This window comes from Nanorana parkeri, unplaced genomic scaffold, assembly GCF_000935625.1.
Source record: "Nanorana parkeri isolate BGI_ZX_2015 unplaced genomic scaffold, ASM93562v1 scaffold226, whole genome shotgun sequence".
Classification (NCBI taxonomy): Eukaryota; Metazoa; Chordata; class Amphibia; order Anura; family Dicroglossidae; genus Nanorana; species Nanorana parkeri.
Window position 1 is genome coordinate 245,954 of NW_017306494.1, and position 25,791 is coordinate 271,744.

The 25,791-nt window shown below is 41.9% G+C and overlaps 1 protein-coding gene across 2 annotated transcripts in view; it reads right to left on the bottom strand.

Annotated features, from left to right (window-relative positions):
* Positions 1-25,791, bottom strand: part of MATN2 (matrilin 2) — an 84,789-nt gene that overhangs the window by 31,324 nt on the left and 27,674 nt on the right. For both annotated transcript variants that reach the window (XM_018556166.1, XM_018556167.1), the window contains 5 exons: positions 23,302-23,424; positions 20,911-21,033; positions 19,279-19,401; positions 14,864-14,986; positions 12,226-12,348 (listed from right to left, as the gene is read on the bottom strand). In XM_018556166.1, the coding sequence (XP_018411668.1) occupies positions 12,226-12,348; positions 14,864-14,986; positions 19,279-19,401; positions 20,911-21,033; positions 23,302-23,424 (615 nt within the window). The remainder of the gene's footprint in view (positions 1-12,225; positions 12,349-14,863; positions 14,987-19,278; positions 19,402-20,910; positions 21,034-23,301; positions 23,425-25,791) is intronic.

Consider the following 25,791-nt stretch of genomic DNA (forward strand, 5'->3'; position numbering starts at 1 on the left):
GGGGGGGGCAATGTAACTGAAGGTGATAGTCAGGCATGGCCAACAGGATCAGGCAGTGCTCTGAAAACTGCAGTAAAGAGCAAAGCAAACTGACAGCACAGTGTCTCAGTTCTCCTCTTAAGAGCCCTCAGCCCGTTTTGCAAGCAGTTGGCTGGCTTTGCAGAGAAGCTATGTGAATATCAATATACCTTTATGGGAGGATGTCAGTCTGGAGGAGTGGGCATTAATAAGCATATTGGATTTACATGCAGACCACCCTAGGCAATGCCCAGATGTGATACTAAGCCTTCATGATTAAAAGAACTGAAATCCAATGAATAAAAGATGTAGGCCAGGGGCAGTCAGGCTCGGAGGAAAAACCTAGCCCAGGGGTAGGCAACCTCGACACATTAAGCATTGCAAAACTCCTGCAGCCACAAGCATGATTCCCAGAGGCAGAAGCATGATGGGATTTTTAGTTTCACCACAGCTGGAGTGTTGCACCCCTAAGTGTTGAAGATCAGAGTTTCACAGCTCCTCAATCATCTGATTCCAGGATAACTGAGTCATATAGAAGTGACATATATAGACTACATACAGAAGTCTACATTCTTCTTAACTACAGTGCTCCGCTACCTACTTCAGTGGGTCTGAAATTATAAAAGTGATTCCTCTAAAGACCTCAGATCAGATCTTTGATTCCTGGAGCTGGCAGACTTGCAGCTCCCCAGCTTTGTCTACCCATCTTGTCTAGTCAGGAGGGCACAGTAGTGTGCATATGCTATTCAGCTGCATAGACTTTGATGGGCTTCTTGTCAGCCCAACTATAGACTGATATACGGTAGTCCTTCATCCTGTGTCTAGCTGGCTAGAAAGAAGACAGGAAAGCCGAAATGCCACAGGTCTACCAGAATCAAATGCCTGAAGTCTGCACTTCCTGGTGGAGAAGGCAAGGAGACCCTTGGAGTGATCTTTTATTATAATGTCATGTCCACTTTAACATTGTTATGCACCTCCAGGAGCTGTAAGGTATACAGAAGGGCACATTTAGGGCTCATTCAAACCATGTGCAGAGACCAGCGTTTTTCTGTGCTCAATTAATGCTGTCTACGTGCCCCAATCACATCACAATTGAGCAGGGAGATGCAGAGAAATGCAACGCATGCATGTGAAATGGACATAAACCCAACAAACTTGAAAGAGAGATCGACAGGAAAAAAGAAGTGATGAACACTGGAAATAGGGAAAACATATAAAATGCACATCATCACAAGTCAAAGTGCAAAAAATGCACTGAAGCTTGCCTAAAACCGGATGTCAGCAGGTATCAATGCACGCCGTCGCCAAACCACCTGTGTTTTTTCATGAATTGCATGCACGTTATGGTGTGAATGAGCCTATTTAGTAATTACCCCAGATTTCTGCTCCTTCAAGAACACTTCACCTCACCTATACTCATGAGCCATTTCTCACTTCGCATTCCACCGTTATCATAACTTCTAAGATGAGAACTAACATTTATTTGATAGATCTTCCTATTTATAAAGCACCAAAGTGTTCTTCAGCACTGCGGCAGCTTCATCAGCATGAAAAAATCCGAAGGCATTGGGGATAATGTAGTAATGTCTTGCAGCTTAAATGTTCTGCTACAATGACTATAAAATTAATTAGCTATCACTTAAACAAACTGGCCGCAACTCCCTTTGGTCCCCGTTCTGTCTGTCAAGGCTTGTGTGCCTGCACACCCATTACTGATGAGATCAGCTCTCCATTGGCATTAGTAGATTGCCTAGTGATGGATTTTCCAAGATACACACCTGACATTTATTTCAGCTATTCACTCCTGCGGCTCTAGACACATTGGTCAGATCCTTAGAACAATACCATCTAGAGGCCTGCATGGCTACAGGGCAAGAGTCAAGGGTTGGGTTAGAGACTGGTGATGCACCAATACTGAAATACCTGATTTTACATAGCGGACTTTCTCTGCTCTCCAGATAATTAGCTGCTTCCATGTTCTGCATGTGTCCTCCTAAAGCTGACCATACACTGTTGGAATTTTGTTTTAAACCTTTGTTAATGACATTGTTAATCAGAGCATTCAATGCCATCATTGAGTCAAATAATTTTGTTGGGAAGCCCTTACAATTTTCGTCCAGTCTGGCTACTTGTATGGAGTCAGAACAAAAAGGAGGGTAACAGTGTTTTACCAGAGAAAACACTGTAGAAGAAGGTTATTAAATTGACAGAGACCTATAATTTTTATAAAAATATAAACTTTATTGATTACAAAATAATGTTTCCGGTGTCTGTTAATTCACTTCTCAAATTACTATTAAAAGAACAACGTTGTTCATGACACTCATACTCCCATTCATTCATACAAACTTAAACCTCCTTTTTGTTCTGACTACTTTTGGTTATATGACCTTGATGACCTATTTAAATGATTAATTAAATATTAAAGGGGATACTCAAGGTATATCAGAACTCCAGGGAACAACCTTCTTTTTTCCGATTACTTGGATGGAGTCCCAGCTATATTTAACAGTCAAGCAAAACAGATGACAAACGCACTCATCAATTCGTCACCAGCTTAGCAGTAAGGTGCACATGGAATGGGCTTTAAACAGTAAAATAGCAAAAAGTTTTCCTGGCACACTCACCACTCATCAGCTATATTTAACAGGTTCTTTTTGTGTGTAACACATGCACATTACAATTTTTCCTCAATTAATTTCATTCAGATAAGAAACCAGAAACATTTTCCATCCTGCTCCTCAATCTCCTCATTAAGCAGGCCGAAAAACAAATGTAGTCTAGACCTCACTAAGCTATTGGAATATTTTCAAAATGAAAATCTTCTACTGGTCTAGGGCCAGCTTTGCTATAGGTTTACAACATATTTTGAGTGTCGATGGGCTTTGGGCTTACGCTGATGGCATCAGTTTGAGATGCTTCTGAGATCATTCAGAATCCATTGCCAAAGCATTTGACTTGCAGTTGACATCCTTCTGACCAGCATTTGACTTGCAGTTGACATCCTTCTGACCAGCATTTGACTTGCAGTTTACCTCCTTTTGACCAGCATTTGACTTGTGGTTGACCTCCTTCTGACCAGCATTTGACCTCCATTTGACTTGCAGTTGACATCCTTCCAACCTGCATTTGACTTGTGGTTGACCTCCTTCTGACCAGCATTTGACCTCCATTTGACTTGCAGTTGACATCCTTCCAACCTGCATTTGACTTGTGGTTGACCTCCTTCTGTCCAGCATTTGACTTTCAATTGACCTCCTTCTGATCTACATTTGACTTGCAGTTGACCTCCTTCTGATCTGCATTTGACCTGCTTCAAGTAGGATTTGCATTACAATAGATTTGTATCAGAATGCAGAACCCATTTGAAGTCAACAAAAGCCCATCAACACAGGCCCTTTAACATCTAAAATATCCCCAAACCTTAAATTAACGTAAATGAACATCTAGGCTTCATAAATTACACATGCCAAGTTCTGCAGATTGCAATCAGAGTGTAGTAATGGTTCTATTTACCCTTAACAACATAAATCTTTGCAGGAACATTTTAAAGTTGAACTCCAGGCAAACAGCTAACTACACTATTACAATAATGATAAAACACTGTTACCCTCCTTTTTGTTCTGACTACTTTTGGTTATATGACCTTGATGACCTATTTAAATGATTAATTAAATATTAAAGGGGATACTCAAGGTATATCAGAACTCCAGGGAACAACCTTCTTTTTTCCGATTACTTGGATGGAGTCCCAGCTATATTTAACAGTCAAGCAAAACAGATGACAAACGCACTCATCAATTCGTCACCAGCTTAGCAGTAAGGTGCACATGGAATGGGCTTTAAACAGTAAAATAGCAAAAAGTTTTCCTGGCACACTCACCACTCATCAGCTATATTTAACAGGTTCTTTTTGTGTGTAACACATGCACATTACAATTTTTCCTCAATTAATTTCATTCAGATAAGAAACCAGAAACATTTTCCATCCTGCTCCTCAATCTCCTCATTAAGCAGGCCGAAAAACAAATGTAGTCTAGACCTCACTAAGCTATTGGAATATTTTCAAAATGAAAATCTTCTACTGGTCTAGGGCCAGCTTTGCTATAGGTTTACAACATATTTTGAGTGTCGATGGGCTTTGGGCTTACGCTGATGGCATCAGTTTGAGATGCTTCTGAGATCATTCAGAATCCATTGCCAAAGCATTTGACTTGCAGTTGACATCCTTCTGACCAGCATTTGACTTGCAGTTGACATCCTTCTGACCAGCATTTGACTTGCAGTTGACATCCTTCTGACCAGCATTTGACTTGCAGTTTACCTCCTTTTGACCAGCATTTGACTTGTGGTTGACCTCCTTCTGACCAGCATTTGACCTCCATTTGACTTGCAGTTGACATCCTTCCAACCTGCATTTGACTTGTGGTTGACCTCCTTCTGACCAGCATTTGACCTCCATTTGACTTGCAGTTGACATCCTTCCAACCTGCATTTGACTTGTGGTTGACCTCCTTCTGACCAGCATTTGACCTCCATTTGACTTGCAGTTGACATCCTTCCAACCTGCATTTGACTTGTGGTTGACCTCCTTCTGTCCAGCATTTGACTTTCAATTGACCTCCTTCTGATCTACATTTGACTTGCAGTTGACCTCCTTCTGATCTGCATTTGACCTGCTTCAAGTAGGATTTGCATTACAATAGATTTGTATCAGAATGCAGAACCCATTTGAAGTCAACAAAAGCCCATCAACACAGGCCCTTTAACATCTAAAATATCCCCAAACCTTAAATTAACGTAAATGAACATCTAGGCTTCATAAATTACACATGCCAAGTTCTGCAGATTGCAATCAGAGTGTAGTAATGGTTCTATTTACCCTTAACAACATAAATCTTTGCAGGAACATTTTAAAGTTGAACTCCAGGCAAACAGCTAACTACACTATTACAATACACATATGGGAGATGCAAAAGGAATTGTATTTCTGTTCCTCCAGTGTTTTATACAGCTTTATCACACAGTACAGCCAGGTCGCTGACCTGACTATTCTCTGCTGCAGCTAAGAAATACAGCTATGTCAGCTCCCTGCCCCCAGTATGTGATTGGACAGTAAAGGTTATCAATAGTCTGACAAACTCATCTCTCTGCTATTTCATCCTGTCAGCATGTTCCTTGTGAGCACATTTACAGCGCCCTACAATACAGTACAGGCAGGCCATTGACCTGACTTTTTCCGAGGCAGTTAAGCAATACAGCTAGGTCACTTCCCCACCCTCAGTATGTGATTGGACACACTTGACAGTGCAGGACACCTGACTACTAGTGCTGCCCCTCCCTTTCCCATACAAGGATCACAAGGGGTTGAAATTAAAGGGGAACTATGAGGTGAGTGAAAATCACTCATCCTCATAGTTCGAGCGGACATGTGACAATGAAACTGTCACACGTCGGCTCAATAGATCGGGAAGTGAGCGAACACATACCATCGCTCGCTCACTTCTCAATCATCTCCCTGCAGAGAGCAGTGACTGTCAATCACGGCTCCCTGCAGGGATACTCCCCCTCCCCACTCTGATCCTCCAGCGCTGACTGGAGGAACAGATGGGGGAGGCGGCGGGTCCAGCTGGCTCTGCCTCTAGATAGGCAGAGCCAGCTGTCACTCACCCAGCTTGGTGGATCCAGACAGTATTGTCAGGATCCGTCCCGGCTGCGGCGGTCTCAGTATACCACGAGCTGTAGCTTGCTATATACTGAGCTTTGGGTCACGGGAGGACGCTAGTATATGTCATCCCGTGACTCTTAAGAGAACTATGGGGAAAAACACTTACTCCATAGTTCTCTTTTAAGTCAAATTCAGGTCTTTATAGTAGTTGCATTTAATGACTGTTTGTTAAATCCATATCTGCATTCGTTGGGGTGTTTTTAATATCTGCCTGGAGTTCAGCTTTAATCCAAATTACTTACATTCCTTTATAGAATAAAACTAAGAAATAATTAACTAGAGAAACAGGAGCCTTTCAGCTGTACAAATACTCCACCCTCGTTAAAACTGTTCTTCTCTGGTGTTCAATCTTAGTCTTTGGGCACAAACTAGGAAGACGTAAAATATAATTAGCTTGTGTGCAGTGAACACGTATAGCTGTATATATGTATTTTGGAACATCAAAAATCTGCATGCCCAAAGAAAGTCAGCCAATCTCTATTTACACTGTGTGATGAAGAACCCTGATGGTCTTACCTTATTAGTGCCATATGTCTATAATGAGGGGTTAAACGGATACATTGATACTAATGCAGATAAAAATTAATGAGAGATGGATAAACTACGGTAGTTTAAAGTTGAATTTAAAAACAAACTACCTTTGCCATGTGTGTGCCCCCCACACTGCAGGGGTTAATTGCTATTTTTTTGGGGGTTAAGGCAGGGGTGTCAAACTCAATCTAATTGTGGGCCGCATCAACATTATGGTTGCCCTCAAAGGTATCTGTAAGACTATATAAATGTATCTAATCTTTATCATAATTTCCTCTGCATTCGATTATCACTGGTTTTAGTAATAACTTAATACCTAGATCTGAAATTAGAAGTCTAGGAAATGGCCTGGTGGCCTTTGACACATGTGGGTTAAGGACTAAGGTTTAATATTAGTCGCTCTGTTCAGGTATTATGACAGCGGCCGGCAACTGCTGTCAGAAAACAATAAAGACAACGGAGGATTCCTCGATCAACGCTCGTAAGCATTAAAGGAGAACTATGAGGTGAGTGCTTTCCACTCACCTCATAGTTCTAGCCAACCTGTGACAATGAGACTGTCACAGGTCGGCTCAGTATATCGGGAGGTGAGCGAACACATACCGGCATTCGCTCACCTCATGATCCTGTCACGGCTCTCTGCCGTGACAGGGGAGGGGCTACAGCTCGCGGTATACTGAGCTTAGGGTGATGGGAGAACGCTAGTTTGTGTCCTCCCGTTACCCTAAGGAGAACTATGGGGAAAAGACTTAACCCCATAGTTCTCCTTAAATGGAGGAATCTGTAATATTTTCTTCGTTCTTCCCACAGGTTGAACAAAGAAAATATGACAGTGTATGGCCAGCTTAACTCTTTTCCTCCGTCACTGACCCGGAACAACCATGTAGATTAGAAGGTTGGCATGAAGTCAGAGCTCCTAATCAGTTTTAGGTCAGTGAGTCAGAAAGCGCTGAAGCCATTGACATGACAGTGATGACAGTCTCCATACTTCCTCAGTGCAGGTTTCCTTTTTTTTTCTAATCAAATCACAGTAAAATGCAGGAAACTTATTCTGAGCAGATTTCCTTTATTGGAATTCGAGGGGAACAATGGAACTACTTGCTTGATTTCTACGTAAACAATACCAGGCTTGAACTCTCTAAGGGACCTTCGAGGTTATTTGTGAGACAATGAACCTGTCATGTAAAGGCAGCTATGAATTAGGAATGTCACTGTGCTCTGCACTCCATACAAGAAGTAGAGGGGCCCTGTACTACACTAGATCAGATCCCGACAGCTCTCTATGGGGGAGTGCAGCAGGTCAGCGATTACAGCACTCAATGGCTGCATTGCTCTACAGGTCTTGTAACAGCTGGATAATTCCCAGATTCCATTGCTGCACTCAGCCTTATAGCCATGCAGAACATGAGACAGTGACAATGTTTCTCATAACTTTTCTTGAAACATAATTAAAGATTAGGTCACCCAAAACCAATACAGTAAACTCCCAGTTATGCTACACCCATGGGGATTGGTAGATGCCGGATAACTGTAGTTTCTGGTTGCTTGAGAGCTACTTTTAACTGTCAAGGAACTCTAAAGGCACAGTTTCAGTTTTGTGCATGTGTTGTGCCACCTGTATCATGCATGTTAATACATAGTACAACGGCATGCCATGTATGTGCATTTTCAATAATTTGTAATGGCATCCCAACACGCATCACAAGGCCAAGACAAACCTTCCAGCCTCCCAGCACACACTGAAGAACGCATGCACTGCCTTGCACCATGCTGGAAAAAAATTATGGATTTTTGTGGTCCATTGCCGCACATTGAGAACCCTTTAAAAATAAATGGGCAACACAATGTAGGACTATTTTGGACAGAATTGACAGTGCAAGACACCTGACTACTAGTGCTGTCCCCCCATCTCTTATACAGTGATTACAAGGGGTTGAAATTAAAGGAGAACTATGAGGTGAGTGAAAATCACTCATCCTCATAGTTCGAGCCGACATGTGGCAATGAAACACATTGACAAAACATTTGTGTAAGTGTAAAAGGTCCATAATGGAAACTTGTACTGTGATAAATAGAGATGCTCATTTGCTTATCTGCTTCTGAAAATGCTAATTACCTGGCTGTAATGTTGACTCAGCAATCTTTTCCAAGGCAGTGACCCAGAACAAGCCTGCGGATTAACAAGCCTCCTGATTGGGAAATCAAAGTGAAGTGATAACTCCTTAACAACATACTAAGGCTGGCTATACACTATTTGCTTTTCCCATGGCCTGAACAACAAAAAAGCTAAACATGGAATTCCCCCCACCGGGCCATTGTATTCTGACAGGGGTGGGTATGTTGATTGACTGCAGTCACTGTTTGGTCGAGAATTTTTGGACTGAGGCCTTCAATGAAAATTGATTGAAAAATGTACTCTTGTCGAATGGAGGGGTGGAAATGGGGCAACACATAGGTCAGTTTTAGTTGAGTCAGCAGAACTTGGACAAAACTCCAGCAGTGTATGGCCAGCCTTATTCTGACTGAGCAACCCAGAAAGCGCTAAAGCCCCTGGACCACAATTCCAGCAAGGCAGCTAACATTTTCAGAATGAGAGGTCAGCAATGGGCAGTTCCATATTTCTTTTTCTTCCATAGATTTCCTTTAAATAATATAAAACATTAACCAGACCAACTTGAGACTTGTTAATGGCGCCAGCTGCAAGCAGTTAAAGTTTGCTTTGTACAAAATGTGCGCTGGCTGCTTGACAACATCCTCAACACATGTTTATCTCTGATCTGTATTGAGCTAAACTTTGCATGAGCGCTTCACCGTGAACGAATCATGCATTAGTAAACATTAAGTGGCGGCAGGAACGGCTTCATACTGCGTTCCCTTGGAAACATTTCTTACTAGTAGAATCCCAGCTCAAGACAACAGCTGTTTTGTGAAAACCACGCGGCATCTGTTTATTCCAGAATTGCTCCTCTCGGTTTTGGCTTACAATTACGCCTGGTCTCATTTAACTGATTTCAGATTAAAGAATCACTTGATTTATGACACCATTCTGACTGTAATAAATTCACTGGAGATGCAATATTAAAGCGAGCCAGTTGCAATAAATTAGCATTTCTGATAGAATAAGCGGAACGAGCACAAACACACACACAGTACAAATACCTCCGCCTTTTGAAAGAAGGTTTTCATTTCACAAAGGATTTTATGTTAAGCCACCCATAGGCAAGAAATAATGGTCACCGAGACTGGCCGATGCCAGGTATATCTGGGAATGGTTGTATGTCTATAGATACACTGTGACCCTTGCATGTGTCCTTATGGCTGACTGACTTTAAAAATCATCTCCTCATATTCTTTTTTTTTTAGTAGACAATTATAATTTAGCTACTAGAGGGAGTTCTCAGTCGATCGGTGCTATCACTCTACTTCCTAAAGCCAAAACTTTTTTTTAAGTTGTGGATAAAGTGGGAAGTGTTAAAACGTCTGTTTGTGCTGGTGACCATTGTCACTGGGACTAAATGTGATGGCAAATCCCAAATTTTGGGTCATCACTAGAACAGAAACAGATGGGAAGTCCTCCAATGGGGACACTAGTTCTGGTGACCCTGCTGACCACCAGGGATTTCTCTCTCTTTGAAGGAATTTCCTCACACTTTCTGTTGTGTCTATCGGACAGGAAGTGAGGGGAATCTCTCAATGGGACACAGAGGGCAAAAAAGCTGGCAGGGGCTATGACCCTCACTCTGCCCAAAACTAAAAAAAAAAAATTGGCTGACAGGTCCGTATGGCATACTGACCTGGCCAGCTGGAAGCACTTTTGTAGGTCCGTATGCCATACGTCCTTGGCAGCGAAAAGGGTTAAGGCCCCGTTCACACCAGGGCGGTATGATCCGCCATACATTGTTATAGGGACCGTACATGCGACCGCGGGGCCCCCCGCCCGAACTGCTCCCTACACTATTTTTGCCACGCTGATCAGTGCGGTTTCCATACAGCTCTTAATGGAACTGAGCTGATCAGCGTGGTTTTGGGCGTTTTTAATTGCGTTTCATCGATGAAACGCAATTAAAAACTCCCACAACCTCCCTTTTGAAATCAGCGCGGTAACCTGGTGTAAATGGGCTCTAACATGGCCAATTCACAGACCTGCATTGTGTGAAGCAGCTATAGAGCACAACCATTGTGTAGTATTGAAATGTAGGAATCAAAGTCCCTGTATGTAAGTAAGGTAAAATGATTCACAGAAACAAAGTTTTTAAAACATGAACTCATCTTGATAAGATTATTAGGATTAAATCCAATATACTCTGATCTCTTTTTACCTGTTTATCTAGAAAACCCCACAAACATTTGCTTTAAAGTAGATCTAAACCCAGTCACTGAAATCTCACATGCAGCAGCAGATCACTTCTAATAGTAATCTATTTATGGTTGCAATCAGCCAGCAACAGATCACTACAGCAGCGATCAGGGCCACAACAGAAAGTTAAAAGAAATATCCCAAAGTGAGGGGAAGTCCTATTTCAGACATTTGTCCCGAAACAGGTATCCCCATTGGAAGATTTTCCCTCACCTCTTGTTCTGGGACCAACACAAAAATTCTGGATTTCTTCTTACTTTTTTTGTTTGTGGCAAGTGGTCACCATTACGAATGGAGGAGTGACTCTTCCCAATGGTGACAGCAATAAAAATATTGTATATATGGCCTATCCCTTCCCCATTCTATTCAAAACTTAAAAAAAATGGTTATGGCTAGAGATACACTTTAAATGCAGCTATGTAAGTATCTAATATCAGATTCCTGTAATCTCCTCTACAGAAGGGAGGGCCAGGTGAACAGCAGGATGATTCATCACATCCCTGCTGCTCCTTAATTGCCCAATCAGAAAGCTGGGTAGTTTATTCTAGGTGTGCTAGGTGTGCTGCTGCTGCTGCTGCTACAGTGGAGGTGCTGTCTGGCATAATCATTTGGCAGCTAAAACAATTCTTATCTATGTATTTTAACTGCGTATTTAGACTTTTTTTTTGACTATCCCCCAAAAAAGTCACACACTCTAGTATTTGGTTGGACCGCCTTTAGCTTTGATTACGGCATTCATTTGCCGTTGCACCGCTTCAATAAGCTTATGCAATATCACAACATTTATTTCCATCCAGAGTTACATTCATTTTGCACCACGTTTTTGTAGTGATGATGGGAGAGTCGGACCAGTGGGTAAATGTCTGTACCCTGTGGTGGCCAATCCATATGTGAAAATGATGCCTCATGCTCCCCGAACCACTCTTACACAATTTGAGCCTGATGAATCCTGGTATTGCCATCTAGGAAAAAATCCATTGATAGAAAAACCTGCTCATTCAGTATATTCAGGTGTTTTTTTTTTAACTACCGCTGATTGAACCTTTCGATAATCGGGGCAGGATGGGGCCGTCGTACGAAAATCGTACGATGGTTCGATCATCGGACGAAAAGTTTCGTCCGATAATCGTAAGGTGTATGGGCACCTTAAGTGGCTGATGTAAGCAGTCATAGACCACAGACAACGTAATTAATTGTAACATAGCCAAATTATTTTGTTTTACTATAATCTGCAGGCATTTGCTAACATCACCCCGGGATTCCTTTTCCTGTAAAATGTTGTACTTATTCCCAAAAGCAATGATAAATTGATTCTAATGAGATGGATAAAGAACAAGCTTTAAATCATTCAACGTACAAGAAAAGTGCTGTACATCTGGGACTGTAGAAGGCTCACAGTACACCATTACATGCGCCTCACCCATCATCTCATGTACTAAGGAAAGACAGCTGTAACATATCAGCATCACAATGTTTATATATACATTGGAGCCCTACTGGTGTGACTTGACTTGTGTTTTCCTTTAATCATCACTTTTCTTGGCCCTGTTTCTCACCCTTCAAGAGATATCATCTTCTTATGGTAACTTACTTCTGCATGTTTTCCCATTGCGGTTCAGAGCGAAGCCTTTCCGACATTTACATATGAATGAGCTGTCTGTAGTGACACATTCGTGTTCACATCCGTGGTTGCCCTGTGCACAGTAGTCAATCTCTGGAATGAGAACAAGAAGATGTAAGACCTAACTGGTTGACATTTAGATTGCTAAAGCGCTGTGTATCACAATCAATTGCCAGCCTGTTTTTGTTGCTTTCAATTTTTTTTTCCAGCATCTCAGCGCTGCTGATCTCATGCAGCCACGCCTGGTCTACATGCATTCCAGCAATGGCTGAATGGTATTTCTCAGGGTGGGCTATAAGGGTTAACTGGTTGTTTTTGCCTAGGGTCAAAAAAAATAAAGTTATACTCACTCAATCCTCCTCTTAGACCGGTCCCTGGAGCCTCTCTCCCCCTCCACTGCAACAGTCTAGGAATCCTCAATTCATCACGTCCAATACAGTGTGTTGGACATGAGGACCCGAAGGACATACCTGAGTATAACTTTTTTTTCCCGACCCTAGGCAAAAACGAACAGTTAACCCTTGCAGTGCAGCGGTAGCCCCAGTGCAAGGGTTAATAAAATTTCTGCTCGGAGTTCAGCTTTAAGTAACTTTTAAAGGGCTGGTGGCAAGGGGTTAATTGTATTCTCTTTGAAAGGACTTATTTGATACATTGTAGACACTCATTTGCATATTTACCGTATTTGCAATTTATTTATTGATACGCATTTATAACATTTCTTTTCTTTGTACTGCAGTATGGAGCCCTTTGCCATTTTAATATTTAGGGGATCCTTGAGTGTGTTTTGAGATTTATAGAAAATGTGTTTTTCTTTTGTGCATGAAATTAAAGCCTATCTCTGGGGATAAAAAACTGCCCCGACACTGGGGCTACCTCATGCACTGCAAGTGTTAACTGCTCCTTAAAGTCTAGGGGTATTGTGTTCAGGACTTTTACTTGCCTGATCCCCACTGCCTCGGCAGTCGGAGCTCATTTCTGTCCCCTCTTCTGACTTGTCGTCCTCGGTGTCCTCAGGGCTATGGGCTCTGCACTAGACATGATGACATCAGAACGCCTCTGCCTGCCAGGTTATAAAGGGGGAAGAGGCAGCAGGCGCTGGTCTTGGAGTCTTGGGAGTGGAGATCAGGCATGTAAAAGTCCTTTACATAATACCCCTAGGCTAAAACAAGCAGTTACCCTTGCAGTGTGGAGACAGACTTTAAGCACACAGCATTTTTAAAGCTTAATACTTTGAACATAAGATATGTACACTTTTTTTGTGGGTTTCACACTTTACAGGTTGAATACTGAGAAAGAACATAGCCTTATACATCCAATATTCATTTGATGAAAGTTGTTCTTTTTTTTTGCACAGCAGCCCTCGAGACTTATAAATATTGGCAGGGAACAGCTAAAACAGAAAGTTTCTGGACAAGGACCTTCATAGCAGTATCACTGGGTATTATTTTAATGAAAGCTGCAGATTTAAAAAGGACCCTGGGCACCATATCTATACAAGATCATGGTTGCATGAGCTTGTAATATGAGTAAAAAAAGCTACTTTAGGCTCCGTTCACACGTAGGCAGTCGCTCAAAGCTAAGCGCATCAAGACACTCAACACAAGAAATCCTGTTCATTTCTATGGTCCCTGTTCACACCTGAGCGTTTTGACGCACAATTCGTCACACAAAGTTTCCCATTGAAGTCTATAAGACCAAAAAGTGCTGTAATCTGCCAAAAAGTACCTCATGTACTTTTTCCAGTGATAGGCGTTTTTCGGCATGTGACAAAACTCTCAGGTGTGAACAGGGGCCATATAAATTAATGTGATTCATTGTCTTGAGTGTTTTGACGCACCTTTGAGTGCCTAGGTGTGAACGGGGACTCGGTTACGTAGCCCAGCTGAGGTCCCTCTTAGGGTCACCATACATGTTATAATCTGACTATACAAAGATTTGAAAAATGTTCCGGAGGGCTTGGCAGCGAAAGGGTTAAATCTACCAACAAGCAGGGCAGGATTTACTCTCTCTGCTGCCCCAATGCAGGTTCCTAAATGCGCCCCCCCTGTATGCAGGCTGCATACAAGTGTTCTTGGTGACATCCCCGAGATCACTTGTGCAAAACATGCGGCTTGCCTACAGCAGGGCTAAATGTAGCAAACAACTACCTGCCTGGCTCCCGGAACAGCATGTCCCGGGTGTCGGGAGATAGGTATTCCACACCCCTGCTGCCCCTCTAATCCCTGCTGCCCCAAGGCCGGGCCTCGGTTTAGTCTTGTGGGAAATCAAGCCCTGCCAACAAGTATGTACTGTAGTGCAAGGACCTGACTGACTGAATACAAATTGATTGGATAGTGCAGGTAGGCCCTCATATTACATAGATTTGGTAGATCTAAAGTTGATTGTAAAGAGATTGTACAGTCAAACTGTAACATGTATGGTGATCAGGTATGATGCAGCTAAAGCCTTGTATGCAATGGAGCTTGTATTGCACACTTGGCAAAATTCCCAGATGGTACATAACAGACCTCACCCTATGTTAGATCCATCTCAGAACTACATTGTCAGTACAATATTTTAACCAAGTCTGAAATCAAAACGAAACCCTTGAATGAAGACTGGAGCTTACTTGTGCACTTCTTTTTGTCCGGATTTAGTGTAAACCCTTGCCGACATCTGCAGTAATGGGAATCATCGGTATTAACACACTCGTGTTGACATCCATGTTCTGCCAAGGCACAGTAATCTGGTCCTAGGCATAATAGACATGTATACATCAGTTACGTACTGGACATACATCAGACGAAGATATTAAAAACAGGTTTTAATTATTATTCACACTTCACAAGAATCAACAGGGCAGCATTATTAAATCACATTATATTTCTAGTAAGAAAGTCCCTACTTGAGTAGAATTGCTGCTCTGAGCACCATCATAGCACCTTTGGTTTAGGCACAGTTGACAAGGTCTCGGGCTACCATGTGCATTGTGAATAACTGGCTCTATCAGAGACTACAGAAAGTATGTTCTATTCAGTAAGACAGACCTTATCAGTGAGATAAGAATGTCACTAGGAGTGACAAATTATATCATTATACATAAAAAAACTCATCACTTGCTAAACAGCACAAGTTCCTGCTTCATGGACTAACGGCAGCTAAGCAGATAGTGGCGAAGTCATGGCAATCCGCCACAGTTCCTTTTGCGGAACTGGAACGCCGACTTCACTGGTTCTTTACCAATGAACGTATCACAGCACGGCTGAACGATAGAGTCCCTCGTTTCGAAATGATCTGGGACCCCTGGATTCAACATCTACAGGCTAACTCGTTTGATGCTAGGTTACTGACGCTCTGATTCCATGGTGAGGATACCCTTCCACATGCCCTCTCAGCAGAATTGAATTCCTCCCAAATCTCCCTTATCCCCCTACGCAGTAGCGCTGAATGCTATCCTCCCCCTCCCTCCCACTTTCTGATCCTTTCCTCTCCCCAAGGCATGACGTGGGCGGTGTACGGGTAGTACACGGCCCCATACATTCGCCAACCTGATAAATTCATCACATACGATGTTCATTGATTGTTCTAGTTTAATTTTTCTTAAATGTTTATAGGCAATCGTTAATCACACAATCACTGTAAAGTGCCCCCTGGGAAATACGAAGGCTGTTGTTGTAATTGGGGCTTTTGTACGTAAGTCATGTCAACTCTCATAAATGTATGCACCTCTCGTATCCTGCAGTGTATTGTACGACAAAATGAAAATAAAAATCTTCTTGATTAAAAAAAAATCAAAAATCACTTTGACGTGCATATCTAAAACAGGCCCCCCTGCCAAAATTTGACCCATAGGTAGTTTTGTTAGCACCTCCAGCTCAACAAAAGTCAATTTTCGCAATCCACAAGTGTTGAAGGAGCCAGTCCAAAAGTTCTTGACCAAACGGTGTGTGCATTAGACTAGCAAAGCCAAGTGTGCTTATATGTAATAATGACCTGTGGTGGGTTTTCCCCTGCTGCATATTACTATTGATAGCATCCAGAAGGGTTCTGGAAGGCAGAGCATAGACATTAACAGGGTTATTCACTAAAGGGTGAAGAGTTTGGAGAAGGCAGGAGAAGTGAACAATCTAGGACAACATAGCTGATTTGGAAAAATTTGGAAGGATTCTGGAAAAATTCTCCAATTCAGCTCACTTTCCAGTTCAGCTATGTTGTCCTAGATTGTTCACTTCTCCTGCCTTCTCCAAACCCTTCACCCTTTAGTGAATAACCCTGTAAATGTCTGTACCCCTGGATGCTAATATCTTTGTCCTGATTAGAATAATAACACGATGTAGGGTGCTTTAGTGGTTGGACTGCACCAATTAATACTGTAGCCTCATTGCCATTACATGTCCAATAAAAAATAGGGAGGTTTGATAAGGGGGAATTTTAGATAGAAAAAAGTTGGGAGTGAGGAGCATTGTTTTTCTGTGGCTCTGGAAGGAAGCTTTGGCAGACCATGGGGAATGTAAATACCAGTAGCAAAGAGGGCAAACTGGTGTTATAAGGTCATTGGGAGGAAAATACCTGAAGTTATAGGTCATTGGGAGGAAAATATCTGGTGTTATAGGTCATTGGGAGGAAAATACCTGATGTTATAGGTCATTGGGAGGAAAATACCTGGTGTTATAGGTAATTGGGAGGGGAAAGAAACCCTGACATTAGGGGCATCAGTGGCCCCTCCTTGACATTCAGGCCTCGTATTAGACCCCCTTTAAATCGACTTATTCATGTTTTGATCAAGTCCCGGGTAGGGGCTCTAGGCTTGCTATACCAACATTAAATATAATAGACACACCAAAGTAGTAAATGGGGCTATCATGGTAGGACAAATGACCTGTAATAAGGTTAAAATCATAGTTTATTCATATTCAATTTACAAATAAAAAGTGTTACTTTTGCACAAATAATTGAACCTCCCATATACTCATACCCAGACTGTATATAAATTTCAAAGTTGAATATACATATCTCAATCACTTAATTTGTGTTCCAGCATCAATATCAGTCTAAACTCTGGAACTTGACAGTACTTTAATTGTCAGTAAGGCTTGATGCGTTTCGCTGTAATAACTTCTTCACGAGGAGGGAGGATCCTCTATATTGTTAAAAAAACAGTAGCATCATTATATACAATATATACATAAGTGTTCCAATCTTCCAACAACCAGTTACATCAATTTGATTGGATGCTTATATGGTTTAGCACGGCTACAATATTGGAATGGAATGTATGATTTTAATAAGAATTAATAAACTACAATTTTAACCATATTAGAAGTCATTCAGCCTAACCGCTATAACCTCATTTACAACCGTGGTGTGTCTATTTTCCTTATTCCTGTTTTGCTGTCTAAATGTGCAATTATTTTGCATATGAATGCTTAAGATGTACCTGTCACCTATATACAGAGGAAGCAATCAGTATTTCAATGAATACACCCTGTCAGATCAATTGTTTTTGGTGATGGTGCGTCAGTGTTACAAACAGAAGTCTACCCCAGACTTTCCTTGTGGCTTGATGTTAACGTTACTTGACCATAATCAGGAAGTAAGAATAGGTTTTCCCTACCCTCCTGTACTTGTGTTGATCAGATACCAGCGTTCCAACACCCAGTACCAGCAAATGGGGTGGCTTAGTGGTTAGCACTTCTGCCTTGCAGCACTGGGGTCCCTGTTTTAATCTCCTACCTGCAAGGAGTTTGCATGTTCTCCTTGTACTTGTACTCCGGTTTCCTCCCACATTTCAAAGACATGCTGGAAGGTTAATTGGCTCCTCTCTAAAAATTGCCACTGTATGTGTGTGCAACAGGGACTAAGGGCGTAACTGTAGATCATGAGGCCCGATAGCAAAATTTTCATGGGGCCCCTTGGTGACCTTCCTATTGTCCAAGATATTAAAGTCAGGTAGCAGGAGAGCTGTCTGCACTGTCTCCTGTACATCTAATGTCTGCTCTTCTTGATTGGAAATGTCACTTGAGTTACAGGGTCAGTATCAACAGCAACTTCTGCTATCCTTAATGGGCCTAATTCCACCGCCAGGCCCCATAGCAGCCGCATGGGCTGCTATGGCTATTGTTATGCCACTAATAGGAACCTTAGATTGTAAGGTCCTTAAGGGCAGGGACTGATGTGAATGTGCAGTATGTGCTGCATAAATTGTCGGCGCTATATAGATACCTGCAATATATAAATACCAGGACAGCCCTGCGGGAATTGGGGCAGTTGGGAGGTATGGGAGACTCTTTAACAGCAACACAGAAACAATTTTTTTTTAAATAGAGTATGGGAAGGCTTTAAGCCCTGTCAGAATTTTTATTCTGGGGAAACCGTTGTCAGCAGGATAAAAAGTAAGGATGAATCTCGTTGACGGGCCACCAGATAGCAGTAGAAACTCAAAAGGAATTAAAATCCTACTCACTCTAAAAAAACATTTCTGGCTTGTCCTTCAATATAAAAAAGTAACACAAATCTAAATAATATAAATATATAGATAGCAAAAAGGCAACACACATTAACTGCATAAAACGGGGATTTTTTTCACTGCCCAAAGCCAGTGACTTTTGAAATTGCAGGAGTAATTATCTGAAACCGAGGACTAGTCCTGGAAATGAGAACACGGAGACAACTAGAGGTTTCTTCATGTGCCTGGGGTTCTTTAATAATGTATCCATTCAGCTCAGAAAGATCCCTGTCACTTGTAGAAAAGTCTTGTAATGTCGTGTTGGCTGCTCTAGAAATCAGTCTAATAGATTCTTCCAGTGCAATCTACTCATACAATGACACTATACAGCGACAGACTCCTATTTCTAAATTAAAACATTGTTTCCAACTAGGTGGAATTAGTGTGATTAAGTGACTTACATTAGAAGACAGAACGAGCAAATACTGTAAATGTCAGCACTGTTATACATTTTAAGCTGACTTTGAAGATCTAACACAAGAATTAGGCAGAAGAGACAAGAGCGCAATATAAATAAGGGATGGCGAGATTGTGCTTACTGCGACAAGTGTTCTTATCTGGATTCAAGATAAACCCAGGGCGACACTGACAGACGTACGAGTCGTTAGCATTCACACACTCGTGCTGACAGCCATGGGTACCCAAGGCGCAATAGTTGACAACTACAAAGAGAAATAGGAGTAAAATATTATGAACATTAAATAAATTCTAAAGCAGGGGTAGCCAAACTCCGGCCCTCCAGCTGTGGTGAAACTACAAATCCCATGATGCATCTCTCTCCAGGAGTCATGTCTGTGGCTGCAAGAATCTTGCAATACCTCATGGGATTTGTAGTTCCACCACAGCTGGAGGGCCGGAGTTTGGCTACCCCTGTTCTAATGTTCTAAAGAATTTCAAAATTAAAGCACAACTTCAGTGAACAGCTAAACAGACAATTAAAATGCCTAAAAGTAAAAGTGGAACTCCAGCAAACGGCTTTCAGTAATTTGTGCTGTGTAAAAAAAAGTTACTTTTACTGAGGTGTATGCCACTTCCAGGATCACTGCATATGAGGTGAGTGCTTTTCACTCACCTCATAGTTCTAGCCGACCTGTGACAATGTATTCTGTGAAGGAATCCCAGTATACATGGCATACTGTAAACGGCCAAGGGAAGCCAGGGGCAGATATATGACCCTAGTGCTTCCAAGTAGGAGAGCCGCAGCTCTTATATCCGCAGTGGCCCGGAAGTATAGTGAGAACTGTACTATCCACCATAATTTAAAAAATTACATTTTAAAGGAAAGAGCAGTGTCCCTGGACATGGCATACACTTAGTCAGCCTGGCTGGATTATAGTGGCATTTATTTGGTTAATTCCAGGTGTCTGGCATTGACTCTATCCCCCTGGGGAGTGTGACTCTGTCATATTGTGCGACAGCCAATCACACTGTAGTGTATGTACAGTACAGCAGCCAATCACTGAGTTTCTCTCAACCAGTGGTGCATGCTGGGATATACTGGAGGGATTTGCCATGTGCTCAGACTAGCCAGGACCAGCCATGGATTAGGGCTGGGTGCTGTTGAGGCTGCCCCGAAGCTAGGCCTAAGGATTGGGGGTGGGCATAGGCTGGTGTGACGGAAATGTTTCCCTGAGGCATTTAACATGCGGGAGGCCTATGTTGCTGTCAGAGGAAGAGACCCAGGACCGAGGACGGCTCTTGAAGTTTCCTGGAACCTAAGGCCTTCAGGAGCATGAGCGGTGTCTCTCCTGTTGAGGATCTGTGCTCATCCTTGCTCATCTGCTACTTCAATTGCTATTCGCTGTCTCCCAAGTGGATCTACACTGATATGCCAACCAGGTCTGGTGAGTCTGTAGCTTTTGTCTGTTATACTCTGGAAGCTTAGGATCCCTATAGCCTCTCTCCCCAGTGAAGGTGTTCAATGAAAGTTATTCAGCATTATACTGCTGGAGTGGACATCAGCTTTTGTGGGCATTAGAAGAAGGGGGGTTAATGCTAATGGGTGGGCAGCTGAAGATCATACCCTAGACAGACTAGAGATGAACCGGGCATTCTGCAGCTCCTTTGGGGGTAGTGCTACAATATCTACTATGACAATCTATCTATGTTGTCATGTCAAAGAGTTCCCCTGTGCTTTAGTGTGAATAAACAGAAGACAGTAGTCTACTTACTTTTACAGGACTTTTTATCTTTGGTCAGCTCATAGGCCTCGTAGCACTGGCAGATGTAGGACCCTGGTGTGTTCACACAGATCTGCTGACAGCCGTGGGTCTCTGAAGCACACAGGTCCTGAGCTACACAAGACAGACAATTAATAAATGCACTCAGATATCAGAACCATTCCACTAACTCTTATCTCTTCCTTCTTGCATTGCCCAGGGCACATTGCAGAGGTCAACCATTTTTAATGATGTACTTTCAATAAGCACATATCTTGAGTTGATATTGCTGTTTTCTTTAAAGCGAACCTGTTGTCATGCAAGGGAAAGCAAGAGGTTAACTTTAGTTCTTCCCTCCTCCGCCAACCAGCACATATTCACCTTTCCTCTGCTTCCTTCAGCTGCCAGAAGCAAGGAAACAAAGCCCTATATAAGCTCCATGTTGCTCCAGTTGGAGATTACACAGGGGTGAGGGCTCTGCTCACCACCATATGACAAAATTGAGCCAATCAACAAGCACTAGTGCTGTCACATGGAATGAATCCTATGCTTTGTCATATCTGGAAGTACCTGGAATTTCCTTTGTGACATCTATGGGAGGTAGGGTTGCCACCTTTTCTTCAAGCGAAACCCGAACACTCTAGTGCTGCTTCATCAGCTTCTTTGGGGTCCCTATGTGATTTTAGGGGTCTGAAAGACCCCTGATGTCTCCATGAAGAGGACCTGTCACATCTTATTTGCTATTACTCCCTATGTGATAGCAATACAGTTAAGTGTAAAAAAAATTTAAACATTAAAGTAACATGTAAAAAAAATTTAAAATGCAAAAAACATTTTTTAAAGTCCTCACATACAAATGTAAACACGTGTCAGGTGCGCCTAAGTACAAAAACAAAATTTGTGCCACACATTACATATCACCGCAAACATCGAAGTGAGAGCAATAATTCTAGGGCCATCAATCACTGATAGCACTAAACTGATGAACAGTAAAAGATTTTAAAGCATTGCATATGGAAAATGTGTGGTATTGTAGTTTTTTGCAGTTTGACTGGCGCATGCAATTTTAAGCCTTGACATGTTTGGTATCTAGTTACCCAACATGACCCCATCTTTTATATTTGACGACAAAATGGGTATTATATTTTGGTTGTGCACTAAATTTCATTTTAATGTATTTTATTCTAAAATTACTGGTTTGATAAACATTTGTGCAAATACCGTGCGACATTAAAAATTGCAACTAGCATTTTTTTATTCTACAGGGCCTCTGCTTTCAGAAAATATATCATTGTTTGGGGGTCTGAAGCTCTTTTCTAGCCAAAAATTTATATTTTATTATGTGTGTGCAAATAGTAGGAAATTGCTCTAGACAGCAAGTGGTTGAATGGAAACAATATGGAAACAATATACAAGTCCATAGTGGTCACCAAAAGGAACAGGTTCCCAAAATGGTTGTAGAACGTATTTACAGCCCAGCTTTGGAAAACACTAGAATGGGTCGGTTACATCTACATTCTTCCTTACTATGGCACAATATATATGGATCATTTCTGGTACCTGTAACTTCAAGCAGTGTGTTCCATGTATAACTTTCCCAGGAATAGATCACCTTATCTGTCTCCTGCTGATACCCATCTCATGTCAGTACCAGTCTCCTCATCCATCATCTGGGATGCTGGTCCCAGCACATTTACCTTCCAGTACTGAACTCCTCTATTGAGGCAGTGATGAGCTGAGCTTGTGCCTGGTAGATGGGGAAACTCTGCTGCTGATCAGTACCAGCTGTCTCCTGGACTGCATGTCTCCTGTCTGGATGTAGGTGCAGCAGTTCATGTGTCCCCAGAAAAGGTAAACACAACCCGGGGAAACCATACAGAGTCGCAGCTTCCTCCTTACAGTGCAGGAACAGAAGGACCCTGTTGTTGCCCCTGTCTGCCTGTATCTTGTGTCCGGTTTTCAGCTGACTTGAAATCCGGGCACAAGATTCCAAACCCGTACTGCCTGGGTGAATCCCGGACAGGTGGCAACCCTAATAGGAGGCAGTCTCATAGATGTCTATGGGAATGGACTGTGGGACATAGGATGTCAACAATGCCCCAGCTGCATCTGAGACAGGAAAGAGGAGGTTCATTTGGACCAAGAGGTCTAGATGGGATAGACAAGTACAATTTAAGTGAAAGCACAGTTTCGTTAAAACAGGCCTGTTGCTTTGTCCGGCATGGGGAAAAAAGACTTTCTTTCAAGAGTAGGTGTGGCTTCCATAAATATACTCTCATTCATCCTCTTCCTATAGAAGATGGGGCAGTTTCAATAGTGTCTTCCCCTCTGCCCCAATTTACTTATTACAGGGTTGCAGATTTGCTATCACACAACACTGACATTGAGAAATAGCTGACTTACTTCTGCAGGTCTTCTCATCAGGATTCAAGATGTATCCTTGCTTGCATCTACACAGGAATGAGCCTGGAGTATTGATACAGAAGTGATCGCAGCCATGTTCAGTAATAGAACACAGATGAGGAGCTGCGAGGAAATGAGAGAAGACTGAGTTCATAAAAGATCCAATATTCACAAGAAATACATCACTTGTAAGGACTAAGCCATCCAGGAGTTAACAGCAGAACTATAATGAGCACAACAAAAAGTAGGAAACGCTTGTTATTTCACACAGAAATGTTCCAGTTTTTTGGAAAATCTACACATAACCCAACATTGATAATAATAGGAAAAAATCATCAATTAAGAATGTTGTATCCATTTGTCAGCCAAGTTGAGAAGAAAATTGTGTTGGGTTCTGGCAGTGCACCATCCATGACCTTCAGATTTCTCACCTCCCCTCTTTGGTTCATTACTCTTTCTTCCCATACTGAATTCACTGTGCAGCCTATTGTACATTGCCTGATGTTTTAGGCTAAGAAAGAAAACATTGGCTGCACAGAGAATTTTAGAATGCTAATTGTGTGTCTGGGACTTTAAATGCTAGCACATATGATCCTATGTATCATACACAGCAGTTTTCTCAGCCAGGGTTCAGTGGCACCCGGGATGCTTTTTGTCTTTGTCAAGCATTTCCATGGGGCAGGCAAGCCAGACACCAGACCTGTGGAAACGTATGATGCCAATCCAGGGTGGCCTGCATCTAAGACCTCTTCCTGCATTCAGAAGAGGACAGAAGTCCACTTTTGGCCAGACCTGCTCCACCTCCCATCCTCTGCCATGCTGTTACAGCCACACTGTGGGGCACATTATTAGGTAGCACTTTGATGTGAAGGGAGAACTGAGGACTCTGGTGTGTAGGGAAACTCTGATATAAGGGGTGGATTCTGATGTGAAGGAAACTGCAATAAATGGTTAAAGTTGTGTGCAGGATAGACTTTGGTGCATTTTGCAGACAGCGTCTGATTCTTCATTCATGCCTTCATGTCTTCTGTCTTCATGCAGTTACAGTCAGTTTTCCTTTAATCAATCAATATGATCAAACAATTACAATAAACAATTCCAAAGTGAGCATATATGCAATATCAAAATGCATAATTGTATGCATATAGGAAGCACATCTTATGTTGTATTGTCTTCTATAACCTACAAAACATGCAATTAAACTTCCCTGTCCCCCAAAGAAATGTCTCAAAGCCCAACTCAGACTGCTCGGAGTTGTGGATTAGGCTGAAGGGAAAGCAAAAACCGAAAAAAGGGTCACCACAGGTAATTGCCCCGCCATAAAAATGGCCCTGGCCAAATCATATCCCCTCCACCTTGGCAGGCTTTAAAGGCGGCCCAGAGTCTACTTCTCACAATCTGTGCAGCCGTCTATGGACCAGGAGGTTTTGGCTGGGTTAGTCCTTATGTGAAGATTTTCTGCTTTGGCTGGAAGGGATATGTTTTGGGCTAGAACATCACTTTTTGGGAGATTTAAATGTGGTGACCCCTTTGGCTCCCCTTTTTGCTTTTTTTGAAGCCTTTGGGTGACAGAGAAGTTATGACCTAATTGCACCTTTGTAAGTAAGAGGGACAATACAACATAAGATGTGCTTCTTATATGCATACAAACATGCTTTTTGATATTGTATATACAGTATGCTCACTATATCATTAATTATAGTCTATATAGCTTATTCTATTTTAATAGTTAATATAATTATATATAATTAATATCATTGTAACAGTATGGAGACTACTTGACTACTTGGTAGGGAATGGTTATAGCCCCTGTCTGTTTTGTTATGTCATCTGTGTGTAATTGGACAGTTCCTGTCTGGTAAACACAAGAGTGAGAGGAAATTACTCTAAAGTCATGAAAAAGTCCTCTTAGATAATTGTCCCTGGAAAATGGGTATCCCGACAGGGAGATTTCCGCTCTATTCCTGTTCTGATAACAACTCAAAATTTTGACTTTTCCCTCACTTTTCAGTCATGGTGACAGTGGTCACCATAACTAATATAGAGAGTAAATTTCCCTCACGGAGACATTGACAGCAATAAAAATCTGACGGTGGTTCTAATCCCTGATCACACTATCCAAAACTAATGCAGGCTTTAGATATACTGTGAACAGGCATTTTACAACAAAGAAGATAGGGATATCCTGGAAAATACGTTAAAAGTAACCAAGAGCTCCACCTGCTGGGTGCATATGGAAAAACCATGTTATATGCAATATTTAATACTTAGCTGATAAAAATATAATTATCACAATTTTTGACACAACACTAAACATTTACTTTAATATGTCAGCTTTTCAAAAGCTTATCATTAAAAGATGCTATTTGTAGTTATGTTTTCAAATACTGCCAAAAATGATAGCGTATACAAAGCAAAAGACAGTACACCAGAATTATATGTTAAATATTAGTGTAGAACTCTGACCACCACTGAAGCCATCATGAAATT